The sequence below is a fragment of the Globicephala melas genome, chromosome 2 (genome assembly GCF_963455315.2).
Source record: "Globicephala melas chromosome 2, mGloMel1.2, whole genome shotgun sequence".
NCBI lineage: Eukaryota > Metazoa > Chordata > Mammalia > Artiodactyla > Delphinidae > Globicephala > Globicephala melas.
In genome coordinates, this window is record NC_083315.2 from 175669860 (window position 1) to 175694806 (window position 24947).

The 24947-nt window shown below is 47.5% G+C and overlaps 1 protein-coding gene across 9 annotated transcripts in view; it reads left to right on the plus strand.

The window, feature by feature from the left end:
* The window catches only part of KLC1 (kinesin light chain 1), a 113237-nt gene that overhangs the window by 53109 nt on the left and 35181 nt on the right, over window positions 1–24947 (plus strand). For 8 of the 9 annotated variants that reach the window (XR_011377279.1, XM_060295334.2, XM_060295332.2 and 5 more), the window contains 4 exons: window positions 17549–17810; window positions 19640–19870; window positions 23090–23168; window positions 23663–23888. Coding sequence is in view for 7 of the 9 variants with exons in the window: in XM_060295334.2 (XP_060151317.1) it covers window positions 17549–17810; window positions 19640–19870; window positions 23090–23168; window positions 23663–23888 (798 nt within the window). In the remaining 2 variants the exon portion in view is untranslated. Of the gene's footprint in view, window positions 1–1919; window positions 2174–17548; window positions 17811–19639; window positions 19871–23089; window positions 23169–23662; window positions 23889–24947 lie in introns of those variants that run through there. The other variant, XM_070045015.1, reaches the window with a different exon arrangement.

Below are 24947 nucleotides of genomic sequence, written 5' to 3' on the forward strand. Positions count from 1 at the left end.
GACCCTGGGTGAGGACAGGCGCTCCATCCCGCCGCCCTGAGAATGATGGTGCATCCAGTGCTTCCAGGAGGGTCCCTGATGGTGGTGGATGATTGGCCTTTTCTCTGTTTCCCTCATCACTTCAGATTCATTGCTGCCTGAGGACTTTTGCCTGGAGTGTCCCCCACCCCCTCCCCCACCGCCATCCCCGCCGGCTTTGCAGTTGGCTGCTTCCTATTATTTAGGTCTCAGCTCATCCCACCACCTTGCCTCTGCCTGCCGCATCATCTTACTTCAATTCTCTGCCGAGCACTGCACCAGAAAGAGCAGGCATCTTATCTATTCTGTTTACCGGTGCATCTTGGCTTTTATCATGGTGACCACGGCAGTTCACCAGATATTTGTCGAGAGAATAAAAGACCAAGATAATAGAGCCTGAACAGAGCGGCAGCAGAGGGGATGGACTAAAGCGATAGCAAAGGGGTAGAATCTTGGCCACCCATCGGAAGAGGGCATAAGCATCTCAGGTTCCTTACTTGCTGGTGTGATGAGTGAGTGGAAGGAACAGTCTCTGAGCCCAGAGCTCAGCCCACTCCTCCCCTCTCCAGAGCACTTCAGTTACAGCTGCCTGCCATGACCAGCCCCAGGGTGGTGGCTGGGGAGCAGGTGACATCCAAGCTGCAGTGCGGCCCAATCACTAAGGGAATGTGGAGGGGTTGTTTGACTCTGATTAACTGCCTCTCTCTCTCTCTCTCTCTCTCTCTGCCCAGTAATTGCTGTGTCACCAAGGATCTTTCCCACTTTTAGCTCAACTTTGCATTTACAAATGAAAGCAAAGTAACTGGACCACCCTCTGAAAATCTAGGAGCATTTATTTCCCAGGTGACTGGGTCATCGCAGGGTTAAAACGGCTGCTGGTGCTGGGGTGGTAGCATCTGAAAAACACAGCAGTTTAAAAGCAAGTGTGGGGGGGACTGGCACAGGAACCCCTCCTGGTTAGTAATGCCACTTGGGGCATCCGCAGACACCTGGGGGGTGGTCTCCCAAGCTGGTGGCAGGCAAAGCAAGCCGAGTCTCGCCCACTGAATCAGCAGGCATCCTCGCAGCTGGCTGCTGAGTCAGGCCTGCAGAGCCCCGATGCAGCAGGATGGGGCCCAGAAGCACTCTCTGACCTGGAAGTACTGCCCTTTGGGTTGGGCTGGAGGTCGTGGCACTGCGCCCAGGGGTGTGCCCTGGTGATGGCTGCCCGTGGGTGGGGGGGCGACAGCACCTCTGCTCTTGCCAGGCATTAGGGGTTAAGCATCCCACCCCGCTTATGAGGCTGAGGTGCTGTTTCTGCGAGGCCTTTGTGGCTGAGGGGAGGGCTTGGAAAGAGCCCGTGGACTCAGATCCTTGAAGATCCGATGGCCCAGGGGCGAGGGAACGAGATAGGCAAGGCGTGGGGACTGGGGGGTCAGGGTCTCGACCGAAGACTCCAGATTGTCCTGGAGAAAGGCCTCCTGGCTTAGGCTAGCGCCTCAGGACCCTTTCCTTTGGAGGGGCTGGTGAAAGCCCCCCTAGTGGGTTCTGGAAAGATTTAAACGAGCACATAAATATTATGTGAATAAATTATTATTCCTGATACATGCGAGGAGGAGACGGCCGCGCCCGGGAGGGAAGGGCCAGGACGCGGTGCTGACCGTCAGTGCTGGGCCAGCGCCCTCCTCAGGCCACCTTCTGGCCCTGCCCGCGCGGGGCCGCCCACGGAGGGGGGTAGTACCCCCTCCCCGCCCCCAGCGTGGCCCGCGATAGCCAGCCTGGGACCGCGTCTGGCTCCAGGAGGCCCGCTCCGCCTGGCCCCAGGTTCCCGAGCTGCCCCGCCCATAGGCGGCGGGGCAGGGTGACGTCACGGTGGCGCGCGGCATTGTGGGGCGGGAACGCCGAGCCGGGGGAGGGACGCGCAGACGCCATTTTCGGCGGCGGGAGCAGCGGAGCCGGAGCTGGCTGGGCGGCGGCTGCGAGGAGGAGCCGCGGGACACAGCGCGCGTGGGCGGCCGAGGATGCTGCGGGGCGGCCGCGCCGGCGCCCCTCGCTTGTGACCGCGGCGCCGCACCTGAGGCGGCGAGGCGACAGCCCCGGCGGTCCCGCTCGGCGCACGCGCCCGCGGCCTCCCGGTGCTGACAGCGCGAGCGCGCGGCCCCGTGGGAGCAGCACGGTGAGTCGGCGGCGGGCCCGGGTCCTCCGGCCGCACCGTGTCCCTTCCCGCCCCCGGCTCCTCCCGGCTCCTCTCCGGCCCTCGAGCCTCCAGCAGGTCCGTCCCCTTTTTCCACCGGCCCCGGCCGCCGCCCAGGACCCCGGCCCATCCCCGTCACGGCCCCTTCAGGTTCGGGTCCCCTCCGCGTGCCCATCTGGCTCCGGCCCCTCCCGGCCCCCCGCCCGGCCCCGCGTCGCAGGCTTGGCCCCGCTGCGGGCGGGGGCGGCCGCCCTGGGAACAGCTGTGGCCCCGGGAGCAGCGCGGCTGGGGACGGGAGGCTGGACGCGGCGCGCGGGGAGGGGGCGGCCGGCCCGGCTTGCTTTGTCCGAGTCCTTCCCCTTCCTTCCGGCCCCCGCCCTCTCCCGCGGCACCGCCCAGGGCGGCCGCGCCTGTCATGCTCGCGGTCGGTCGGCGGGTCGGAAGCGTGCGGGCTCCTTCCCGAGAGTCCGGCTGGACCCCGCCTGCCCCGCGGCCTCTTTCTTCTAGCGGCCAGACCCGAAACGCCTCATCCCCCGTGTTCGCCTAGGCTGGAGTTGCTCCCACTAAACTTGTAGCATTCCGGTCCTGGAATATCTACTCGGTTGTCAAATTTGATGTACCTCTTTCCTTAAAAATTTAAAATAAAATATTAAAAAAGCGAATGCCTGGTGAATTGGATGGTTTTATAACTTAAGGTTTGTAGATCCAGGCAATTCGGTGTTAGAGATTTTTGTACTGTTGCTGCTTTTTACTGTTTTGTTAAACAGCACATTCAGAGTTTACATGTTAAGCGTTTGTTAAGGAGAACCTGCAAAAATGATGTTCTTTAGAAGTGTGAGAGCAGAAAATTTGTGATACACCATTTAAACTGCTGTATGAAGGGGCAGTTGGTTCTTTGAGCCTTTGCATTAGTTAAATGCAAAGGCTTTTTTTGTAGAGCATGACTAAGCCACTGATCAGAATCATTAGCTCAAAATACATTGTAATAGTTCAGTGAATAGTCCCATTAGAAATTGGAACAACCTCCTTAGAGCTCATATTCTTATTTAGGATGACCCTCTTTTATGGACTGGCAACAAGCCTTAGTTAAGGTGGGAAATTTGATTCATTGTTCTGTTTCCTAAGTACCTCTAAAAGTACAGTGATATTAAACATTAAAAATTTCAGATTGTGTGGGATTATATGTCGTGGGGGAGGACCCTCTCTTAAGAGCCAGTTTCTCCAAGTCATCTAAGAATGCAGCCTCATGTTGCAGTGGAGCCTGGCAGCCCTGTTGTCACTGAGGGGCGTGGAGGACCTGGGGTGGTAACCTCACGGCAGCCTTGCAGGTTCACCTAGCTTGGCAGTGTCTTCTGACAGTACTGTAGACAGTACATAATAAAGGAAGAAAGACATGCATGGGAATCGCAGCAAGGAGGAGGGAGGAAATGCCACCGGGGAGAGAGGCACATAGTATCCTAAATATTGCATAGTAAGTAAAAACTCAGCTGCAGTTACTTAAATTATATATTCTTTTAAAAAATTGTACCTTAAGCATGTTTCATAATGTTGAAAGATAGGTAGGTCAATGTGTAGCTTTCCATGTAGGGCTATAAACTATTGCAAAATGTAATTGTACAAAAAGAAAATTAGAAGTGGAAAAGTCAGTGTTAAAGTGTAGGATTCGTATAACCTGGAAACCTAAGAGAAGTATGATAATGAACCAGAACTTTATTAACAAAGAAGTGATCAGTACAAAAGTACTGATCAAAAAGTACAGGGAAGTTTTAAGTGTCCATTTCGTGGTATAGGATAAAAATGGTTAGCCTATTAAGATGTGAAAGCAAGGTCTTAAATGTTTATTGAGAACCAGCTGAATGGCAGGTGCTGTGCTGAGTAGTCGGGGATACGGGGACAGTCGCTGTCCTGGAGGAGCTCACAGTCTGGTACCACAGATGAGATTGAATGCTGTGCCGAGTGCTCTGAGGAGGTGATTCTGGCTGGGAGACTTGAAGAAAAGTGGGGTGGGACTGGGAGTGGTGGCGCTGCAGATTGGGAATGGGTGAGAATGGAAGGATGAGATCAGGAAAGGCGATATACAGTGTGTCTAGGGAGGGTGGTCCTGACTTGGGACCTGAGTGGAGTGGGGGAAGGGTGGGGCTGTAGGCAGAAGGAGACTATAGGCAGTTTTCAAACCCAAGCCAACTGCTAAAACCTAGGTGGGATTATGTCACTCCTCTGCTGAAGTTCTTGCCAGTGTCCTGTAAGCACCCCACCCCATCTTTTCCCCTTGTCTTCCTACTCTTGCCCTCATTCAAGTCCGCCCAGTCGCATTCCGAGTCTGCTCTTCAGGATATCAGTATGTCCTCACTTCTCCACACACTCCTTACTACTTCTCACTCTCTGTACAATATTATATTTTCTTTTTTTGGGGGGGCCACATTTCGAGGATTGTGGGATTTTAGTTCCCCGACCAGGGATTGAACCCAGGCCCTCGGCAGTGAGAGCTCGGAGTCCTAACCACTGGACTGCCGGGGAATTCCCTACTTAATTATTTTCTTATATAGTTTATCTGTCGCCTCCACTTACATTCAGTCTCCACAAGGGCAGGGTGGGGATTTTTATCTGGTGTATTCAGTGTCAGTGCTTGGCACTTAATGTGAAGGAATACATTTAGAGTCACTTCCCTGTCTCTAACTTGGGTGACTCACTGGCAGTGACACCCACCACGATGGGGAAAATGGGAGGAGGAGATGGTGAGTTTGGGTTTGGGTAGGTTAAATCCATGATGCTCGTGGGGCAGCCAAGTGGATTAGTGGTCTGTTGGAGATTCAGGCCTGGAGCTCAAGACAAGATTTAGGCTGGAGATAAAGATGTGAGAGCTTCTGGCACTTGGTAGAGGTTGCGGAGTGGCCCTAAGGGTAGGAAAGCCCTGGGACACAGGGAAGAGGAGGAGGGCAGTATCAAATTGGCTAAGAGGTAAGGAAAGATTTGGACAGAAAAGTCTGTTGGGTTTGGCTCTGGAGGGCTATTTGTGACCTTTTAAACTTTGCCTGAGTATTGCTTCCCAAGACTGGAGGGCGAATTCAGAGATGACCTGCTTTCTTTTCTCCCAAGGCATCCTTGTGTCATTCTGCCCTGTAGCCTGCTGGTTAACATACTCTTAGATCAAAAATGAATTACGTTTTTATTTTTAACTGATTTTTGGAGGCAGATGAAAGCAGTCTCAATCTATGCTTTTAAATATGCTTGGTATGTCGTTGATACTTAATAAAGCAGATATAAGTGAATATCACTAGAACAAACAATTTAAGCTAAGTGCATGTGTAAAGTAGAAATTACTTCCTTGGTTCTAAAATATCCCACTCACCTCAACTTTTTTTTCTTTTTTTAAAGGTTTTTTGTTTTTTGTTTTTGATGTGGACCATTTTTAAAGTCTTTACTGAGCTTGTTACAATATTGCTTCTGTTTTTTATGTTTTGGGTTTTTGGCCATGAGGCATGTGGGATCTTAGCTCCCTGACCAGGGATCGAACACGCACCCCCTGCATTGGAAGGCGAAGTCTTAACCACTGGACCGCCAGGGAAATGCCTAACTCAACTCAAACCTTAGATTGTTCCCTGACTTCGATGGCATGATGTGGAAATTTATGCTCCAGCCTCTTTGAAGTTATTAAACTTCTACAATAAAACTGATAATAGTGAATTTAGCACTGTACCAGGTAAAATTGGTACAGCAATCGCCTCTATCCTGCTGTTGAGGAAACTGAGGATTAGAGAGGGTAAGTTATGTAAACCAGAGGTATACAGCTGGTTTAAAGCCTTCTAATTCAAGGCTTTTTGCTTGTACACTTCAAGCTTTGAACCACCTTGCTATCATGAATCACAGTAATGCAAGCTCAGTCTTCCAGTTGCCTTCACCTGGGATGCCCTTGCCCCATTTCTTCGGTTTCAAAAGCCCAGGTGATGCAGGTGGTCATGGTCACTCCTTGGGGTTGCTGTCTAAAGTATAGTGTTTCGGGTCACCATGTTGGTGTTGTAGTACTTGTGGCCTTCAGAGAAGCTGGCACAGGTTCCGTGGTCAGTAAAAGCTGACTGAATCTTCATTCTTATGGTGAATATGGTGGTGTGTTTTCTCTTAAATTCACTTATTCTGTCTAAAAATTATTTGTATTATTGACCAAATGGGGAAAATGTTAATTTCTATTCTTTTTAGATTGTGGTTTTAAAAACCCCCAAATTTACCATCTTAAACATTTTTAAGAGTGTATTTCGGTAGTCTTAAATATATTTACATTGTTGTGCAGTAGATCTCTGGAACGTTTTCATCTTCCAAAACTAAAACTGTATCCATTAAATAACAACTCCCTATTTCCCCCCATCCCCTCAGCCCCTGGCAACCACCATTCTAATTCCTGTTTCTATAGATTTAACTACTTTAGATACCTCAGATAACTGGAGTCATACAGTGTTTGTCTTTTTGTGACTGGCTAATTTTACTTAGCATAATGTCCTCAAGATTCATCCATAATTTCTACTTTTTTTTAACTAAAACATCATTAAGTTCTAAAGCTTTTTTTGTGTGACATTTATGTTAGTTTTCTATTTACCATATAACAAATTACTGCAAATTTAGTGGTTTAGAACAGTAATGTTTGCTATCTCACAGTTTCTGTGGATGAGGGGTCCAGGCATGGCTTGGCTGGATCCTCTGCTCAGGGCTCACGTGCCTACAGTTGTGTGTTGAGCTCTTCCAGAGCTCAGGATGCTCTTGCAAGCTCTTGCGGTTGTGGCAGAATTCAGTTCTTTTGGTTGTAGGACTGATGTCCTGGTTTTCTTGCTGGCTGGCTGTCAGCTGAGGGCTGCCTCCCGTAGCTCCTAGAGGTGGCCTGCACTCCCCTACCAGCAATACTGACTTACTTCCATAACCATAGGTTAGTTCCGTCTATTCTAGAATTTCATGCAAATGAGATTAAACAATATACGTATTTTCGCATCCATCTTCTGTAACTCAGCGTAACCATTTAAAAGTCAGCACATGCGGGACTTCCCTGGTGGCGCGGTGGTTAAGAATCTGCCTGCCAATGCAGGTGGCACAGGTTCGATCCCTGGTCTGGGAAGATCCCACATGCCCGCAGAGCAGTTAAGCCCGTGCGCCACAACTACTGAACCTGTGCTCTAGAGCCCGTGAGCCACAACTACTGAGCCCGCATGCCACAACTACTGAAGCCTGCATGCCGAAAGCCCGTGTTCCACAACAGGAGAAGCCACTGCAATGAGAAGCCCGCGCACCTCAACGAAGAGTAGCCCCCGGTTACCACAACTAGAGAAAGCCTGCATGCAGCAGTGAACACCCAATGCAGCCAAAAGTAATAAATAAATAAATTAAAAAAAAATTCAACACATACAATAGCATGGGTCAGTGATTTCCTTCTTTCTCTTCCTGAGTATTGTTCTTTTGTATGGATCTACCACAGTCTAGCCATTCTCCTTTTGTTGCGCATCTGGGGTGGGGAGCACTCATTCTTGTACAGGATTGTGTGGACATACATTTTCTTTTTTTGGCCTCATCCCGAGGCATGCAGGATCTTAGTTCCCCAACCAGGAATAGAACGTATGCCCCCTTTCCCCCCCTGCAGTGGAAGCATGGGATCATAAATACTGGACCGCCAGGGAAGTCCCACATTTTCATTTCTTTTGCATAAATACCTAGGAGTGGCATTGTTCATAGGTTAGATATGTAGGATTAACTTGTAAAGACACTGCCAGTTTTCTCAAGTGGTTGTGCATTTTACACTCCCACCAGCAGTGTGTGTGTTCCAGTTGCTCCATGTTCTCTCCAGCTTTTGGTGTTGTCTGCTTCATCTTAGCGACTGCAAGGCCGTAGCATCTTGTGATGGGTTTAGTGAGCATTTCCCTGATGACTAATGATGATGAGCACTTATTCACATACTTATTGGCCTTTTGTATACCTGCTGTTGTGAAGTGTCTGTTAAAGTCTTTTGCCCATTAAAAAAATTGGGTTGTCTTTTTGTTATTGATTGTAGGAGTTCTTTATGTATTTGGGTACATGTCTTTTGCCATATGTTAGAAATACTTTTTCCCAATCTGGGGCTTAACTTTTTGGCTGTGCCTTTTTTTTTTTTTTTTTTGCGGTACGCGGGCCTCTGACTGTTGTGGCCTCTCCCGCTGCGGAGCACAGGCTCCGACGCGCAGGCTCAGCGGCCATGGCTCACGGGCCCAGCCGCTCTGCGGCATGTGGGATCCTCCCGGACCGGGGCACGAACCTGTGTCCCCTGCATCGGCAGGTGGACTCCCAACCACTGTGCCACCAGGGAAGCCCCTAAAAATTTTTTTTAATTTCCTTTCTTTAGGAAAGAAAATTATTTCATGTATGTGTTATTGATTAGCATTTAAATACGTGAACTTCGTCCTATGGTATTATGTTAATCTGCTGACATTTTTCATTTTGAAATAAAAATGGTTTTTTTTAAACCACAGAATGAATACTCTATATTCTTTTGCCCCAGTCACCCATAACCACCCTCTTATGTATTCTCTTAGTCACATCTGGTGAAGCTGTTTTTCCTTTTTGCTTGCTCAACCAAGGACTTGTAATAGAGACATCTGCATCATTTGGGCTCACTCATCCTTGTTTCAGGAAAACGCATGTTCTCCCATATTTTCATGTAGTACCCTTCCCTGTAGCTTCTCATACTTAAAATTTGTATGCAGAGAGATGGACCTGTGGTCCCACAGCAGATAAAAAGACCTCAGTGCACTCCTGGCCCTGGCCTGGAGCGGTGCTCGGGGAGAGGTAGGCACTTCACCAGCTGGTGGGGGACCTGACCTTCTTGTAAAGTTCTTTCCACAGGTGGTGTGGTTAGGTTATCATAGAGTTAGAGGATCTCTGTACGCAGAGGTGGCCCAGTGCAAAACAGAACCACACTCAGCCTCAACTTCCTGAGCAGGGCTGTGGGGAAGAGTACCTGGAGTTCTGCCTTTATTTCTAATTCTGCAAGGGCATCTACAGTAGACTCACCCAAGAGGCAAATACAAGCTTTTGTTTTATCCAGTGGTTTATAGTTTTAGGGTGGAAACAAATTCAGAATAGATACTGTAATTATGGAGTCTTTAATTTTAAAACATTTCACTTTATAGATTTTTCTGATTTTTAGGCCAGCAGGATTTTTGTTCATTCAAGTTCATTCTTGTGACCCAAGTTTAGAAGAGGAAATAAAAGGATTAGATAAAGTTAGATTAGATGAGAGGAGATACCATGGTTCTAGCAGAAAATGATGCAGTCAGTAGTTTCCATTGGCAGGCTCTGGAGTTGTATCTCTCAGTTGTCTCTGTCAGTTCATAGCCCAGAGATGAAATTTCTGGTCAGGAGGTACCTGATACAGCACATCCTCCCTCGAGTAGATTATAGTGATTCTCAGTGGGTAAGGGCAGGCCATGCAGAGCTGGATAAAATATATTTATTATTATAATATGGTATTATATTTAGAAAACAAACTCACTATTGTAATACAAATCACGAAGGGGTGTGACATTTGCATTTTTATCCAAAATGTCATGGTTTGAACAAGATTGAGACCCTGCAGGAGACCTTTTTGGATTTTGCTCAAATATGAACCTTAACTTTGTTATGTAAACTGGGGGAGTGACACACCTCCCTGCTTACCCTCTCCTGCCCCCACCAAAACAAAAATGAACCATGCCCTGGAAATTCTCGAGTTGTATTTCCCTTTGACTCTACACTGTATAATTTTTGTTCTGAAATTTCAGAACCAAAAAGTATGTATATTTTTACTTCTAATATTACCATTGATTACCTTTTTAGTTGCAATAGGTAACGTATTGTGTATTTAGACATTTTTAAATACCTTGAGAAGGGCTTGAGATTTTTGTTTATCAAAAGGGGAGCATAGGATAAAAAGGTTGAGAAATGAAGCTTTCTGTGACTCCTTGACAAAGCTAAAATAGATTAGGTCCCAAAGTGGGGTTTTGTGTTTTTCTTTGATCTGTATCATTTAATTAAAAAAAATTCTGGTTGTATTTTACTGAGATATGATTCATGTATGAAAAAATTCACAGGGTTTTGCAACCATCTGTTTCCAGAACATTTTCATCACCCCAAAAAGAAATCCTGTACCCGGTAGCTGTTACTCCCCATACTCCTGTCCCTTTGGCAACTACTAATCTACCTTCTGTCTCCATGGACACTTCATATAAACGGAATTATGCAACATGTGGCCTTTTGTGTCTGGCTTCCTTCAGTTAGCACACCGTTAGCTATGTTGTAGCATGTATCAGTATCTCATTCCTTTTTATTGCCAAATGATATTCCACTGTCTAGATATACCCCATTTTGTTTATCCATTCATTAGTTGATGGACATTTGGGTTAGTCCCACATTTTTAGTATTATGATTAATGCCAAAATATTTGTGTACAAGTTTTACATTTGTCCAGCATTTTGTTTTTTGGACCATTCATGTGTAAGTTTTTACATAAACATGTTTTCAGTTTTCTTGGGTATATACCCAGGAGTGGAATTGATGGCTCATTCATTTAATTTTTAAAGTTTTGACACTTGTGTCGTTTTACCCACAACACACTGTAATCTTGGGTTCCAGGATACTGAATGTCTTAGTCCATTCAGGCTGCTGTAACAAAATACCATAAACTGGGTGGCTTACAAACAACAGAAATTTATGTCTCATAGTTCTGAAGGCTGCGAAGTCCAAGGTCATGGTGACAGGAGATTCAGTGTCTGGTGAGAGCCTGCTTTTGTTTCATAGATGGTGTCTCCCTGTGTCCTCACTGGGGGAAGGGGTGAGGGAGGTCTCTGGGGTCTTTTTTATAAGAGCACTAATCCCATTCATGAGGGCTCCACTCTCATGGCCTTCCCAGAAGCCCTACCTCCAGATACCATCACCTTAGGGGCTAGGTTTCAACCTATGACTTTGGCGGGATACAGACATTCAGATCATGGCACTGAATATTTCCCTGAATACAACTTGGGTTGTTTTCTACAGACCCATTAGAGAGACTCGACCTGCGTCTCCTCACTGCTGCCCTCTGCGTCAGCACCTTCCCCGTGTCTGGTGCTCATCAGGGCTTGTGTGCAGAGATGGGTCTGGCTGGCTGCCAGAGTTTCCCACTGGATCAGCTCAGATATCTCTTGGAAAAACATCTCAAATGTGATTTTCTGCTACCAATCTTTGCTAGGTAAAGACCTCCGTGTTCTTCCCTCCATCTTATTTTTCTGTGCCACTCTCTGCTGTGTTTATAGGAACTTCATTTCGCACTCAAGAACTGTCAGAATAACTCACATTTCTGTCTTGGCTGTTATTCACTCTGCATACAGAGCTGCTACTTTTATTCCCCACATTTCTTTTTTTTATTTTTTTAATTGTTGGCTGCGTTGGGTCTTCGTTGCTATGCACGGGCTTTCCCTAGCTGTGGCGAGCGGGGGTTACTCTTTGTTGTGGTGTGCGGGCTTCTCGTTGCAGTGGCTTCTCTTGTTGCGGAGCACAGGCTCTAGGCGCGTGGGCTCAGTAGTTGCGTCACACGGGCCCTAGAGCGTGCGGGCTTTAGTAGCTGCAGTTTGTGGGCTCAGTAGTTGTGGTGTGCAAGCTTAGTAGTTGTGGCGCACGGGCTTAGTTGCTCCACAGCATGTGGGATCTTCCTGGACCAGGGCTCAAACCTGTGTCCCCTGCACTGGCAGGCAGACTCTCAACCACTGCGCCACCAGGGAAGCCTGGTTTATGGGTTTTGGGAGGGAGACCCCTGAGCCCAGTTTTAGACTAATGGCTGATTCTAGGGCTGGGCTAGGGAGAATACAAGATGGGCCTGGAATGTCTTGTAGTGCCAGAAAGTGCTCGAAAAATAAAAGGATGGGCATGTCAGTGGGGCACAAAAGAAACGGAAAGAGCTCCCATGGCCAGAGCTGGAACAGTTTGAGCAACAGAATAACTAGCGTGTCTCTTTGTTGTGCGCCTGCCAGGGCTGTGCTGGCTGATGCCTCAGCGGAGCCGCCTGGAGGCGCACTCAGCAGCAGGGGTGGAGGGAGACTGAGGGCTGACAAACTGGGATGGCTGACATTAGAAATCAGCGTGACCTCTGCCTTAACCCTCTCAGCTCTGTACTGTGATGGGCTGCAAAATAGTGTTTCCTCAGAAAGGTAGTTTCTAGATCAAACTTTAGTAGGAGGTTTTTTTTTGGGCAGCGTCCTGGGGCTTGTGGTATCTCAGTTCCCCGACCAGGGATTGAACCCGGGCCACGAGAGTGAAAGCCCAGAATCCTAACCACTAGGTCACCAGGGAACTCCCTAGCAGTTTCTTATTTTAAACATATCTTTTTTTAAAAAATTAAATTTATATTTATTTATTTATTTTTGGCTGTGTTGGGTCTTCATTGCTGCGCGTGGGCTTTCTCTATTTGCGGTGGCTTCTTGTTGCGGAGCACAGGCTCTAGGCACTTGGGCTTCAGTAGTTGTGGCACACAGGCTCAGTAGTTGTGGCTAGCGGGCTCTAGAGCTCAGGCTCAGTAGTTGTGGCGCATGGGCTTAGTTGCTCCACAGCATGTGGGATCTTCCTGGACCAGGGCTTGAACCCATGTCCCTTGCACTGGCAGGCGGATTCCCAACCACTGTGCCACCAGGGAAGCCCTCTTACTTTAAATACACTCTTATTAGTCTTTTCTTTTAGTTCTCTGCCATTTTATTCATAGAACGCTCTTTACCTTCACCTGTATGCTTATAGATCTTTGCCTAAATTTTATTCTAGTTTCTCGTGGGTTTTTTAACCTTTAATTCTTTATGCAATATGGAATTTATTTTAGTGTATAGTGAGGGTAGGAATGTATCCCCCCCCCCCCCCCCCGCCGCAAATAGCCAGTTGTCTTAGCGCTGTTTTTTATATAACCCACCTTTGGTTATAATGGCTTAGCTTAGAAATAAGAGAGCTATGGAGCAGTATAAATATATGTGCCATTGTGTGCTTCCCCCTGAAGAAGCAGCGTGCACAGTTGAATCCATGTGATGGTGGCTTGGATGGGAGATGAAGAAACTGTCACGATTGAGGCGTGCCAGAGGAGTAGTGTGAGGTGTGAGCCAGGGAGATGGAAGATTTGCAGAGTCCTATGCCTGTCACACAATATTTGAAACGTTATCTTGTGGATGCGATAGTAAATGTATTTTATGTTTATTTTAGAGGGAAGAAGTTGGCTCAGTGGGTAGAAGTTACAAGGAGGAAGATATCAACTCAGCAAAAGGAATAACTTTCTAACTAAATACTGAACAGTCTAACAAGGAACTGACTATCTTGCAGAGTAGTGAGTTATAGGAAGTGTGTCTGCAGACCTTGAGCAGTCATTTATTAGGGAAGTTCCTGATTCCTTATCTCTCGGGTGGGAGATTGCATTGATTACTGAGCGGTTCCTATGTGTCTGTCAGCCCTGTGCTTAGTGCCCCATCTACACTTGCCCATGTTGATAAAAGCCTGGTGAGGGAGGTCTGCTAACCACTGAGACCCCAGGAGGTTTGGGGACTTCGCCCATGCTGAGGTGATGGCTGGTGGTGGAGCCAGGCTCCGTCCTGTCCACAGCACCTGTCATCTCATTTCTAAGTGCCCCCCAAAAGCATTTGGATTGTCATTTTCTTTTAAGAGTAAGTTTAAAAGAAAACTGCCTTAAGCGACTCTTTTTTGGGGGGTGTGTGTGTATACACGCATGCATCCAGATAACATTTGTATTCATTACTCTTGTGTATATGGTTAGAGCCATTGCAAGAGTGTGTGAGCACGCAGTACCCTGGGGCCAGTTTTGTTACATATTCCTTAAGGAATTAAAATTGGGTTTCTCTAAATGAATTTACTTAATTGAGGCATTCCCTCAATTAAAGTGGTAAGTCTTTCTCATTTTGTTTTCTTTTTTACCTAAGTTCTGCCTTTTGTGGTTTTTCTACTTTTGTATAAACACTGTCCCCCTTTCTCTTTTACGTCAACAAAAGTGCCCTCTCTTCCCGTTTCAGCCACTGCTGTAACCTGTAGAGGTGTGACACTGACCATCTTTATAGCTGGACAGAATTTAACCTGCAGAGCTATGACTTACTGCCCATTCATGCCCCAAGAGCCTTGGTTTTCCGGAGGTGATTTGAGCAGTGAAGTCGCTGCCATTTATTACTAGGTCTACAGACTCTCCTCTGCGTCCCTTTGGGTTTAACGTTGCTGGGAAGGACTGAGAAGTTGCTGGCGAGGTGTTTGGCTTTCTGAGCAGAGGCATCAAACCTTGGGCCAGCAGAGGGCTGGGAAGTAAGTGCTGTGGGTCTTGATAGATGGCTCCATGGCGTGGTCACTGATGCCCTCCTCCCTCTCCTGACTGCTGCCGTGGACCCCTCACCCCGGCTCTTGCCTTCAGAACGCAGGTGTGCTGTGGCCTCACTCCTGTGCGTCTCTAGTCTTATCACCGTGAGTGTGCCTAGCTCACAGCGACCTGCAGTGTGGTGCAGCTGCTCACAGGCAGCAGGAGCGTGTACATCTCTGCCTCGCCCGTTGCCAGCAGTGCCCCGCACTTCGTCTAGAGAAGATGTGCTCATTTGCTAAGAACAGCTCTCCTGGGGGTGGCGGTCGGGGGTCGTTTCTCTCGAGTAGCTGGCTTCCCCTCTCCAGTGGAAGAGCTGCTGCCCCCTCACCCCCCATGCTCCCACCGTAAGTCCTGTCACCGGTAAAGTGTCTTTAGTTCTGGGTGGATTTGTTCATTTACTTATCTTCTTCTTACCTGCATGTCCCTGAGGGTGAGGCCCTTGTCACCCTGTGTAAGCCAGGGCCTCGCTCAGAGTATGTTGTAGTAAAACACGTTTATGGTCTAGGTTGGGGAAGAAGAGAATAAACGTTGCATCGTTAGGAAATAATACATAAATGTGTTGCTGCCAAAAGTGGAGAAGGAGTTCTTCATATTGGGTTTTTTTTCTTTCTCTAGGGACACCAGTTCTGGGAAGTGAACCTTAGGCAGTGCTCAGATCCACACCTTAACCTAGTGGTATTGAGTCCTGTTCATTGGAAGCTGGTTCTAAAATGTTTCCTTCATTCATTTAGCAAACATATTTAGCGTTTACTGTGTGACAGGCTGGGAATACAGTGCTGAACAAGACAAATGAGGTCCCTGCTCTACTGGAGTTTGCAGTGCAGTTGGAGAGCTATGAGTTAAATAAGTATGTAACAAACCTAATAATACTACGCTGTCAGGCAGAGGAGTCGCCTCTGTTCTTTTGTTGTTTTCTGGGCTCTTTGTGTTATGAAGGTGGATTTCTGAATAGTCCTACAGACAGCTTCTAAATTTCCAAAGTTTAGTCTTTGTGTTATGCAAAAAAATCAGTTTTCCAGTATGAAACTGGGGGTATAAGGACAGATGTGACCCTGTTATCAGCTATTTGCAGCCTTCACTCCCAAATCCTGGAATGTGTGGTCTGTATTCACTGCTTCAACACTGCTTCCCCAGAGTTCCCTGGTGGTCTAGTGGTTAGGATTCGGCGCTTTCACTGCCGTAGCCCAGGTTCAACCCCTGGTCAGGGAACTAAGATCCCACAAGCCACGCGGCGTGCCCCCCCCAAAACAAAACAAAACAAAACAAAAAAAGCAACCAACCACTGCTTCCCTTCCCCCAGCATCTATCAGTCCATCCATTCACCAGATGGTCTGTGAGGGCCGGGAACTGTCCTACGTAGTGTGCTTTCACTGTGGGTATAAGGTAAAGTCTTGCCTTTTAAATAGAATTCATATTTAAGGGAATATAAGATAATACGTGAAAACAAAGATTTTGGGTAGTCGTAAGTGCTCTGAAGGAAATCACTCTCAGGTGATTTAATATGACTTCTGTCCCTATCACTCTCCTGAACAGGCTTTCCTAATGATCACTGTTTGTGGCCTTAAAAAAAAAAAAATTATGGGGTTTAAAAACAGACATGAAACTAGAGAGGATAGTAAAAAGAACTATTGCTTCGTATTAGCCATCATCACCATTTTGCTGACATTGTTTTATGTGCTCCTTTCCCCTTTCCTTTACCTTCTCACTGTAGTATTTTAAAACCAGTCCCAGACACCATATGATTTCGTGCTGGTGACCTCTTGGCTAGTCTGACCCAGTAGGCATGCTCAGCCCTCACCCTCCTGGAGTCTTTTTTTTTTTTTTTAATATGTTTTTAAAAATTAATTAATCTATGGCTGGCTTGGGTCTTCGATGCTGCGCGCGGGCTTTCTCTAGTTGCAGCGAGCGGGGGCTACTCTTCGTTGTGGTGTGGGGGCTTCTCATTGTGGTGGCTTCTCTTGTTGTGGAGCATGGGCTCTAGGTGTGTGGGCTTCAGTAGTTGTGGCACGCGGGCTCAGTAGTTGTGGTGCACAGGCTTAGTTGCTCTGCGGCATGTGGGATCTTCCCAGACCAGGGCTCAAACCTGTGTCCCCTGTATTGGCAGGCGGATTCTTAACCACTGCGCCACCAGGGAAGCCCCCTCCTGGAGTCTTTACGGCACTGGTCATCCTGCTGTGTCACTCTTGTGTCACCAGGCTTCAGTCAGGTGTGGTTTTCTTGCTGCTCTGATTGTTCCCATGCTCCTTTGCTGGTTTCTCCTTCTCCAGCTGTGACCCCTTCTCAAGGCTTTGTCTGGTAAATATGTGACCGAGAATTTACTGTACCTTCTGCATTTCATTAAGGAAAAAAAAGCTTGCAAACATTCACAGAAGATTTTGTTCACAGAGGCTATGTGTTTTATTTATTTTAAAATTTTATTTATTTCATTTTTGGCTGCATTGGGTCTTTGTTGCTGCATATGGGCTTTCCTCTAGTTGCAGCGAGCGGGGTCTACTCTTTGTTGTGGTGCGCGGGCTTCTCATTGCGGTGGCTTCTCGTTGCGGAGCACAGGCTCTAGGCGCGCGGGCTTCAGTAGCTGTGGCACGTGGGCTAAGTTGTTCGGCGGCATGTGGAATCTTCCCGGACCAGGGCTCGAACCCATGTTCCCTGAATTAGCAGGTGGATTCCTAACCACTGTGCCACCAGGGAAGCCCTGCTGTGTGTTTTAGAAATGCCATTTGGATGTTTTGCTGCTTTTCATCTTTGGCATTAATTTCAGTTACTGTCATTTCTTCCGTAAAAAAAAAAAAATTCAGACATAAGCCAGAAAAGTAATTAATTTGGTCTGCAAAGGACAAACAGAAACAGTACAGAATGTAGTATTTCCAGGTAATAAATCACAATACACGTATTTATTATTCACCTATAAAAATGTTAATTCAAGTCTTCACACATGTATTTCATTAAAGATGTAACATAAATTAAGCCTCTAATGAGATTTCTATCTTTTTTTTCTTTTTCCATCCTAGAATGTATGACAACATGTCCACAATGGTGTACATAAAGGAAGACAAGTTGGAGAAGCTTACACAGGATGAAATTATTTCTAAGACAAAGCAAGTAATTCAGGGCCTGGAGGCTCTGAAGAATGAGCACAATTCCATTTTACAAAGTTTACTGGAGACACTGAAGTGTTTGAAGAAAGATGACGAAAGTAATCTGGTGGAAGAGAAATCAAACATGATCCGAAAGTCACTGGAAATGTTGGAGCTTGGCCTGAGCGAGGCACAGGTACAAGTCTCAGATACGAACGTGAAGTTGACAGTCTGGAAAAGGGGAGACTTTGTTTGACATACGAGGTTTAACTAAACTAGAGGGCAGATACTTATAGAATAATAGAAATCAGCTTATATGTGGGTTATGTATGTTATACAAATGATGATTTGGGCATGTCTGCATTTTAAAAAGTAGAGCGAAATAGGTAACTCTGTGTCAATTAGGATTTGATTTGGCTGCATATATCAAAAAACAAAAACAGTGGCTTAAATATCGTAGTCATACGTAAAAGCACATACTGAGGGGGGCTGTCCCAGATGGGTGCTATAGCTGTATGGGTGTCAGGGGTACCCAGGACCCTGCCACCTGCTGCACTGCACCCCAGTCAGCCCATCTTGTGGGCTAAGACAGAGTCCCAGCTGCAGCCACGTGACCCCACCCTAGGACTGCGAAGGGGCAGGAAGGGTGTGCCTCCTCCCTTTACCTCCTTGAAGTGTGCGTGGCACTCTGCTTACACCTCATTGGCCAGAACTTGGTTCCGTGGGCATACCTAGTTGTGAGGGACACTGGGGAATGTTGTCTTGCCCCTTAGAGTTCCAGGTTCTTAAGCCTGAGGAAGAAGGGTGAATGTTGGCCAACAGCTCATAGTCTCTGCAGAACCCCAAGACAAGATTGTCTTAGGCACTTGACTAAACCTTTGTTTCTATCCTGCTAGACATAGAGATGAAAAAATTGGAAACATTTGGGTGTGCCCCCGCCCCCCCACCATAACTTTCAGCTTTGCCAACGTATTTTAGGTAAAATTAAATACACTAAAAATTGGCTTCTTCTTTCTTAGCTTTCGTCTTGTATAGCGAGTGAATGAGGCAGAAGTGGGGCTGCTGGGTTACCAGTTCCTGCTTTCACAGAGGAAATCATTCTGTACCGAAGTGACGGCCATACCCTGATTTTAGAATTCTTCATCCTAAGCATGTTACAGATTCTAATTGTAGGACTTTGGTTATTGTGAATCTCTTATTTTGCAAGTTGCGTTGAAAAGCGATATAGAGGTGAACCTCCTTTTTTAGTTTGGCAGATATTGGGGTTAAAAGAAGGAGGAGGAAAGAGCCCCACCTTCTAGAGTGTCAGGTTTTAGACCTAGGAGGATAATAAAGAGGGAGGGGCAGGTACACGGTCTGCAGAGAGAACAGACCGAAGCCAGCTTTCCTCCCCAACTCTTCCAGCCCTTATCCTCCCAGGCAGGCCGGTCCCTGAGACCCATCAGTGCACCCCAGGCAGAGCCCAGTAGGGACCTCCACTTATGAGTGCGTCAGGGCGTCCTGACTCTTGGTACTGGCCACAACACAGAGCCTTCATCCCTTCCCCTGCAGTGGCGAAGAAGTCTTGTCTGTGCGCCCCGCCCCAGCTCCACCACCAGCCCCTCACAGAGTGACCTGCACTCTGAACACGTGTGCAGGTGTGTGCACGTGATCTCACCCGTGGCAAAGGGTCTCTGAGAAATTCTGTTGGTGCCATCTAGATAAAAAGTAAAAGAACACAGCTTCATCAGTACAGTAGCTGCCTGTCCATTGCTAGTCCATTCGAGATACTTTCTAAACAGAAAAAAGAAATGCATTTTCCATAGATGTTCTGAGCATGTGATATTCTTGATCATGCCCTGAATGTAGCCTGTGACTAAAGAAAGGATGGAAATAGAAGTAAATGGCAAAATGTACTTGTATGTACTTTGGAGCACGTGTCTGCAGGTGTCAGGTAGAGCTACAACCCCAGGACGCTTGCGGAGACGGGAGGTGGCGTTTGTTGGGCTGAGTACTGCAGTGCTGTCAGCGTTTCTGTCTGTCTAGGTTATGATGGCTCTGTCAAATCACCTGAATGCCGTCGAGTCGGAGAAGCAGAAGCTGCGGGCACAGGTTCGTCGTCTGTGCCAGGAGAATCAGTGGCTGCGGGATGAATTGGCCAACACGCAGCAGAAATTGCAGAAGAGTGAGCAGTCTGTGGCTCAACTGGAGGAAGAAAAGAAGCATCTGGAATTCATGAATCAGCTAAAAAAATACGATGATGACATTTCTCCATCAGTAAGTGGTTCTGTAGGAATGCAGTATTGACAGTTACCACGTTATCGTCGGTAGATTGTTTCAGTAAAGCCGGCAGTGTCTTCCTGTTCCCTCCAGCGATTGTGTTTAAACAAGACTAAGGATTAAGGGTCTTGGGACTGAGTCCCTGGGCAAGTCATATAAGTTCTCTCTGGAGTAGTTTCTTCGTATGTGTTTTTTTTGAACGATGGTCAGTTCAAAAAATACTTTGTAGATATAAAATAAATGCAAAGAGGTGCCATTGCCTTCAGCGAGGTCTGTTGCAGCTTGAGATCTCCTGAGCATCCTCACCCTTTGCGGTCTGGCTTCCGTGCACATCCCGCTGCTGGAATGCTTTTCCTTTAACAGTGCCCTGATCCAGTCGCCTGAATCCAGACTCGGGACTACCTCTGTAGTTTGTAGTGGATCCTCACTTTCTCTTTGCAGCCCTCTGCCCTGCTCCCAGGACGCCATTGGTTCTCCTGCGCCCTCGCTCGTGCCTCCTTGGCCTCCTGCGGTTCCTGGATGTTAGGGTTCCCCAAGGATCGTGGTCTTTTCCTTCTTCTGTTGGCGCTCTCTGGATGTTCATCCCAATCTCGATTACCGTTTTTCGTTTACTGTTTATTTCTGATTCAGTTAAGTTTTTTTTTAAAGTAACTTTCTTTATTTTGGAATAATTTTAGATTCACAGAAAAGTCAGAGGTGGGGCCTCTGGGAGGTAGTGTGGGTTAGATGCAGTCATAAGGATGGGGCCACCATGACGACATTAGTTACACAAAGAGCAAGAGACCCTAGGTCTCTTGACGTGATACTGTAAAGAGAATTCCCACATGCCCTTCACCCAGGTTCCCCTAGTGTTAACATCTTGTATTGCCGCATAACGTGTCTGAGTTAACTTGGGGCGCTGTCTGTCTCCAGAGTACTGTAGGCTGCATGGCTTAAACAATAGACAGTTAATTTCTCCTGGTTCTGGAAGCTGCAAGTCTGAGATCAGGGTGACAGCTTGGTCGGTTTCTTGGTGAGGGCCTTCTTCCCGGTGTGTCCTCCTGTGGCCTCCTTGGTGCATTTGTGCAAAGAGAGAGAGAGAGACCTAGGGTCTCTTGCTCTTTGTGTAACTAACGTTGTCATGGTGGCCCCATCCTCATGACCGCATCTAATCCACACTACCTCCCAGAGGCCCCACCTCCAGACACCATCACACTGACCATTAGGGCTTCAACATAGGAATTAGGGGGTGGGGAGGACAGACATTCAGTCCCTAGCAGTACGTTTGTTAAAAGTAAGAAATTAACGTTGCTATTGCTACGTCACTATTAACGAAACTACAACCTTTATTTGGATTTCACCAGTCCTTCCATTAGTGTCCCTTTTCTGCTCTAGAATCCAATCCTGGATTTCACATGGTATTTTGAGCTAATGTTTTTTTAATGCCTACATAGTTCTAGGCATGTTCGCTACATAATCTGTATACCATTGAGTTCCACATTTGTGTCTCCAGTCTGAGCCCTCATCCTAAGACTGTAGGAATGGTTTTGTGTATTGTACCAGCAGACCTACACTTGCCCTGTGTCTTAGCTTGGGCTACCATAACCAGATACCATAGACTAGGTGGCTTAAAGAGCAGATCATTTACTTTCTCATAGATCTGGAGGCTGGAAGTCAGATATCAGGGTGCCAGCATGGCTGGTTTCTGGTGAGGACCCTTTTCCCAGCTTGCAGATAGCTGTTTTCTTACTATGTTTGCACATGGCAGGGTGTGGGTGTGGGGGGAGGAAGAGCTAGCTCTCTGATGTCTCTTCTTGTTATTAGGGTACTAATCCCATCGTGAGGGCCTCACCCTTGTGATTTTATCTAACCTAATTTCCTCCAAATACCATCACACTGGGTGTTAGGGCTTCAACATGATTTTGGGCACGATTAGTCCACAGCACCCTGTTTTATGAGGCATACTGTATTTCCCCCTTGCATCTCTAGGTCAGGAGCAACTGAATGTTTTGATTTAAAAGATACAACTCCTGTAGGTTGCTGTGGGAATAAGAATAGAGAAGTGGATTCACCTGGAAAACTGGATAACATTGAGCAGGGGAAAGCTAGCCTCATAGAATCAGAGACATTTAAAACATTTTATTTGGAAAACATGTCTAGCTTGGAGAAGAGATACAATGAGCTAACCCTGCCTCCCCTTTTAGGGGGTTCGCGTGATAATTTTTCTGCCCCGTTCCTCCTACCGCTGCTGGTGCATTTCCTTAGCATGAGGAGTTCTCCTGTGAGACCCAGGGCTGGGGTCAGATTCAGGAGATTGAACACAGGCGCAGTGCTTCCTCTGTCCTCTGCAGCCCAGATTCCATTTTTTGTTGATTATCTCAGCAGAGTCCTCGATGACGTTTTTCACTTATTCCAGGACCCAGTTCAGGACCACATGTTGGACATAGTGGTCCCGTCCCTTTAGTCATCTTTCATCTGGAACAGGTCCTTTCACAGAAAGAAGAAAGCCTGTCTTTGTCTTTCATAACATTGGTATTCTTGAAGAATACAGGCCAGTTACTTCATAGATTGTTCCTCAGTTTGGGTTTGTCTGGTGTTTCCTCATGAGTGTGTTTGGATTGTGTGTCCCAGATGGGAATGTTATAAAAGTGACATGTGCCTCTCAGGTCCCTTCCAGAGGCAGATGGTGTCCGTCTGTGCCAGGGCGACGCTGAGTTCTCCCCTGGTCAAGCTGCTGTCTGTTCTCTCCAGCGTGTACTCACTTTTTTTACCTGAGGGCTCATCTGTGGGGGACACGAGTCATAGGCTGTCACACTGCTCTTAGGGGTCCTGCGGTGGAGATGCTGGGTGGGGAGGGGAGTGTCCAGCCTGCCAGTTCTGTGGTGTTCAGAGATTTGCCATTTTAATCATTTGGTTTCCAAATAAAATTTATTTCAAGTAAGGGCTTCCCTGCTCTTTAAACTTCTGTAGGACACGAGTGACGACTAAGGCACAGAGATGCCATCGTGATCTGTTCTGCCACTCCTGCCCGGACAAGTACTTTGAGTTCAGTCTAGCAGGCCTTTTATTACTCTTTACTGAGCTGATGGATAGACCAAATTGTGGCTAGTCCTATGTTTGATCTGAAAAACAAACCATCTTTTCTATTTTTAGTTTAAATGAAATTTGTATCAAAGATTTCCAGTGCAGGATTTATAGTATTTGTAAGACTAATATTGTCCTGGGTTGGTTTTATAGGAGGACAAAGACACTGATTCCACCAAAGAACCTCTGGATGACCTCTTCCCAAATGACGACGACGACCCTGGTCAAGGAAGTAAGTTGGGAGTGGTGGTTAAATGGCTGCATGCAGACGGAGGTGGCGGGTCCTCTTGGGGTGTAATTGCTGTCATTAGCAGGTGGTGGCGTGCCTGCAGCCTGCCTCACAGCAGCCCTTGCACACTCAGGCTGCCTCGTGGTTCCCCAGAGAATTGCGAGTCGTTTTCTCGCTGGGATAGAGTAACGTGTTGAGCCAGCCCTCGTAAACAGGGGCATGCACCAGCAGTTCTGACGCGATCTGTGGATTCTCACAGAGTGAAAGGGCAAAAGAATTTTCCTGGGGCCAAGAGCAGTCTCACCACACTGTTGGGGCGCGTGCGGCATCCCCGACAAGTTGCTGGTGTTGCCTCGCCTGCGCGGGGAATGCTGGACAGGTTTGGTACAGTGGGGACCACGTGCTGACCTGGACCAGAGCCAGAGCGGGGAGTGCTAATCAGCTGGTGTCATCGGGTGATTTTCTCTATTGCCTGAAGTGAGCCCTTCTCTGTGTAGTGCAGCAGCAGCAGAGCAGTGCAGCGGCGGCCGCCCAGCAGGGTGGCTACGAGATCCCCGCGCGGCTGCGCACCCTGCACAACCTGGTCATCCAGTACGCCTCGCAGGGGCGCTACGAGGTCGCCGTGCCCCTCTGCAAGCAGGCCCTGGAGGACCTGGAGAAGACCTCTGGCCATGACCACCCGGACGTGGCCACCATGCTGAACATCTTGGCCTTGGTGTACAGGCTAGTAGTCCTCATTTTATTCTCTTAATTTTACCTAGAGACAACGTTTTTAACGAGCTTGTCCTAAAAATACGTTTCTGTAAACTGTTATGAGCTACTTTTCCAGCCTTATCGTCCATTTGTCTTCACACAGCCAGGGGTTAAGTTCAAACATTTAGCAAGCTCTCTGGCAAGAGTATGACCCTGAAGAACAGACGCTGCCTGGGGCTCCCAGGCAGCCGTCCAGGACTAGCCCACAGCACCCTTCGCTCTGGCCAGGCTAAGCTCTTTTGATTTTTTTTCCCCACAATACTTGGTATACCAGGCTCCTTCTGCCCACCCTGCCTGCCCGTATCCCCTGCCTTTCTGAGGCCTTGTCAGCTCTCTCTCCTTTCTGAATCCAGGGCTCCACGTGCCCCTTCCCAAGTTGTGCCCCATAACCCTGTCCTTGCCTCTCTCGCAGCGCTTGCCCTGTACTTGGCCTCCGGGTGATGTGAATTTTGTCATCTCTTCTCCCGGGATCCTGGCTCCTTGAAGTTGAGGACCAGGTTGTCTTCTTGTCTCCACCTTGAGTCACTTGAACATGTTTGCTAACTCAGAAGCCTTTGGTGAACTTCCTGAATGGAATTAAATAGTTTGCCTAGGCACTGACTGGGCAGTGGTACGTGGGAGCCCTTTGTCTGCTTCTGTCTTTTAGCCGAACTGACCTGAAATCGAGCAGGTCGGGGTGTTACTCACATGCAGGACTGGTTTGCTGTGGTCACTCCGGTGTGGTGGGTTTCAGGGAACTGCTCCATTTTTTCTTCGTTGGTTTGGTTGTTTCAGTTTAGCCAACAGTTTTGATCCAGATGTATGTAAGACTTTGGGCTGGTTCCTGTGAGACCCTAAAGATGGATACATAATACCTGTTCTCAAGGAGAAACCAGAACGTGGAATTTGAAGTCAGGAGAGTTCAGTTTGTATCTCTGCTAAGTGGCCCCTAGACAGAGGATGTTGTCCAGAGCCCTTTGCTTTTCTGAGCCTCTGAAGGGTTGCAGGGGATGTGAGACATGGTGTTACCTGGCACTGTGAAATAGTCAA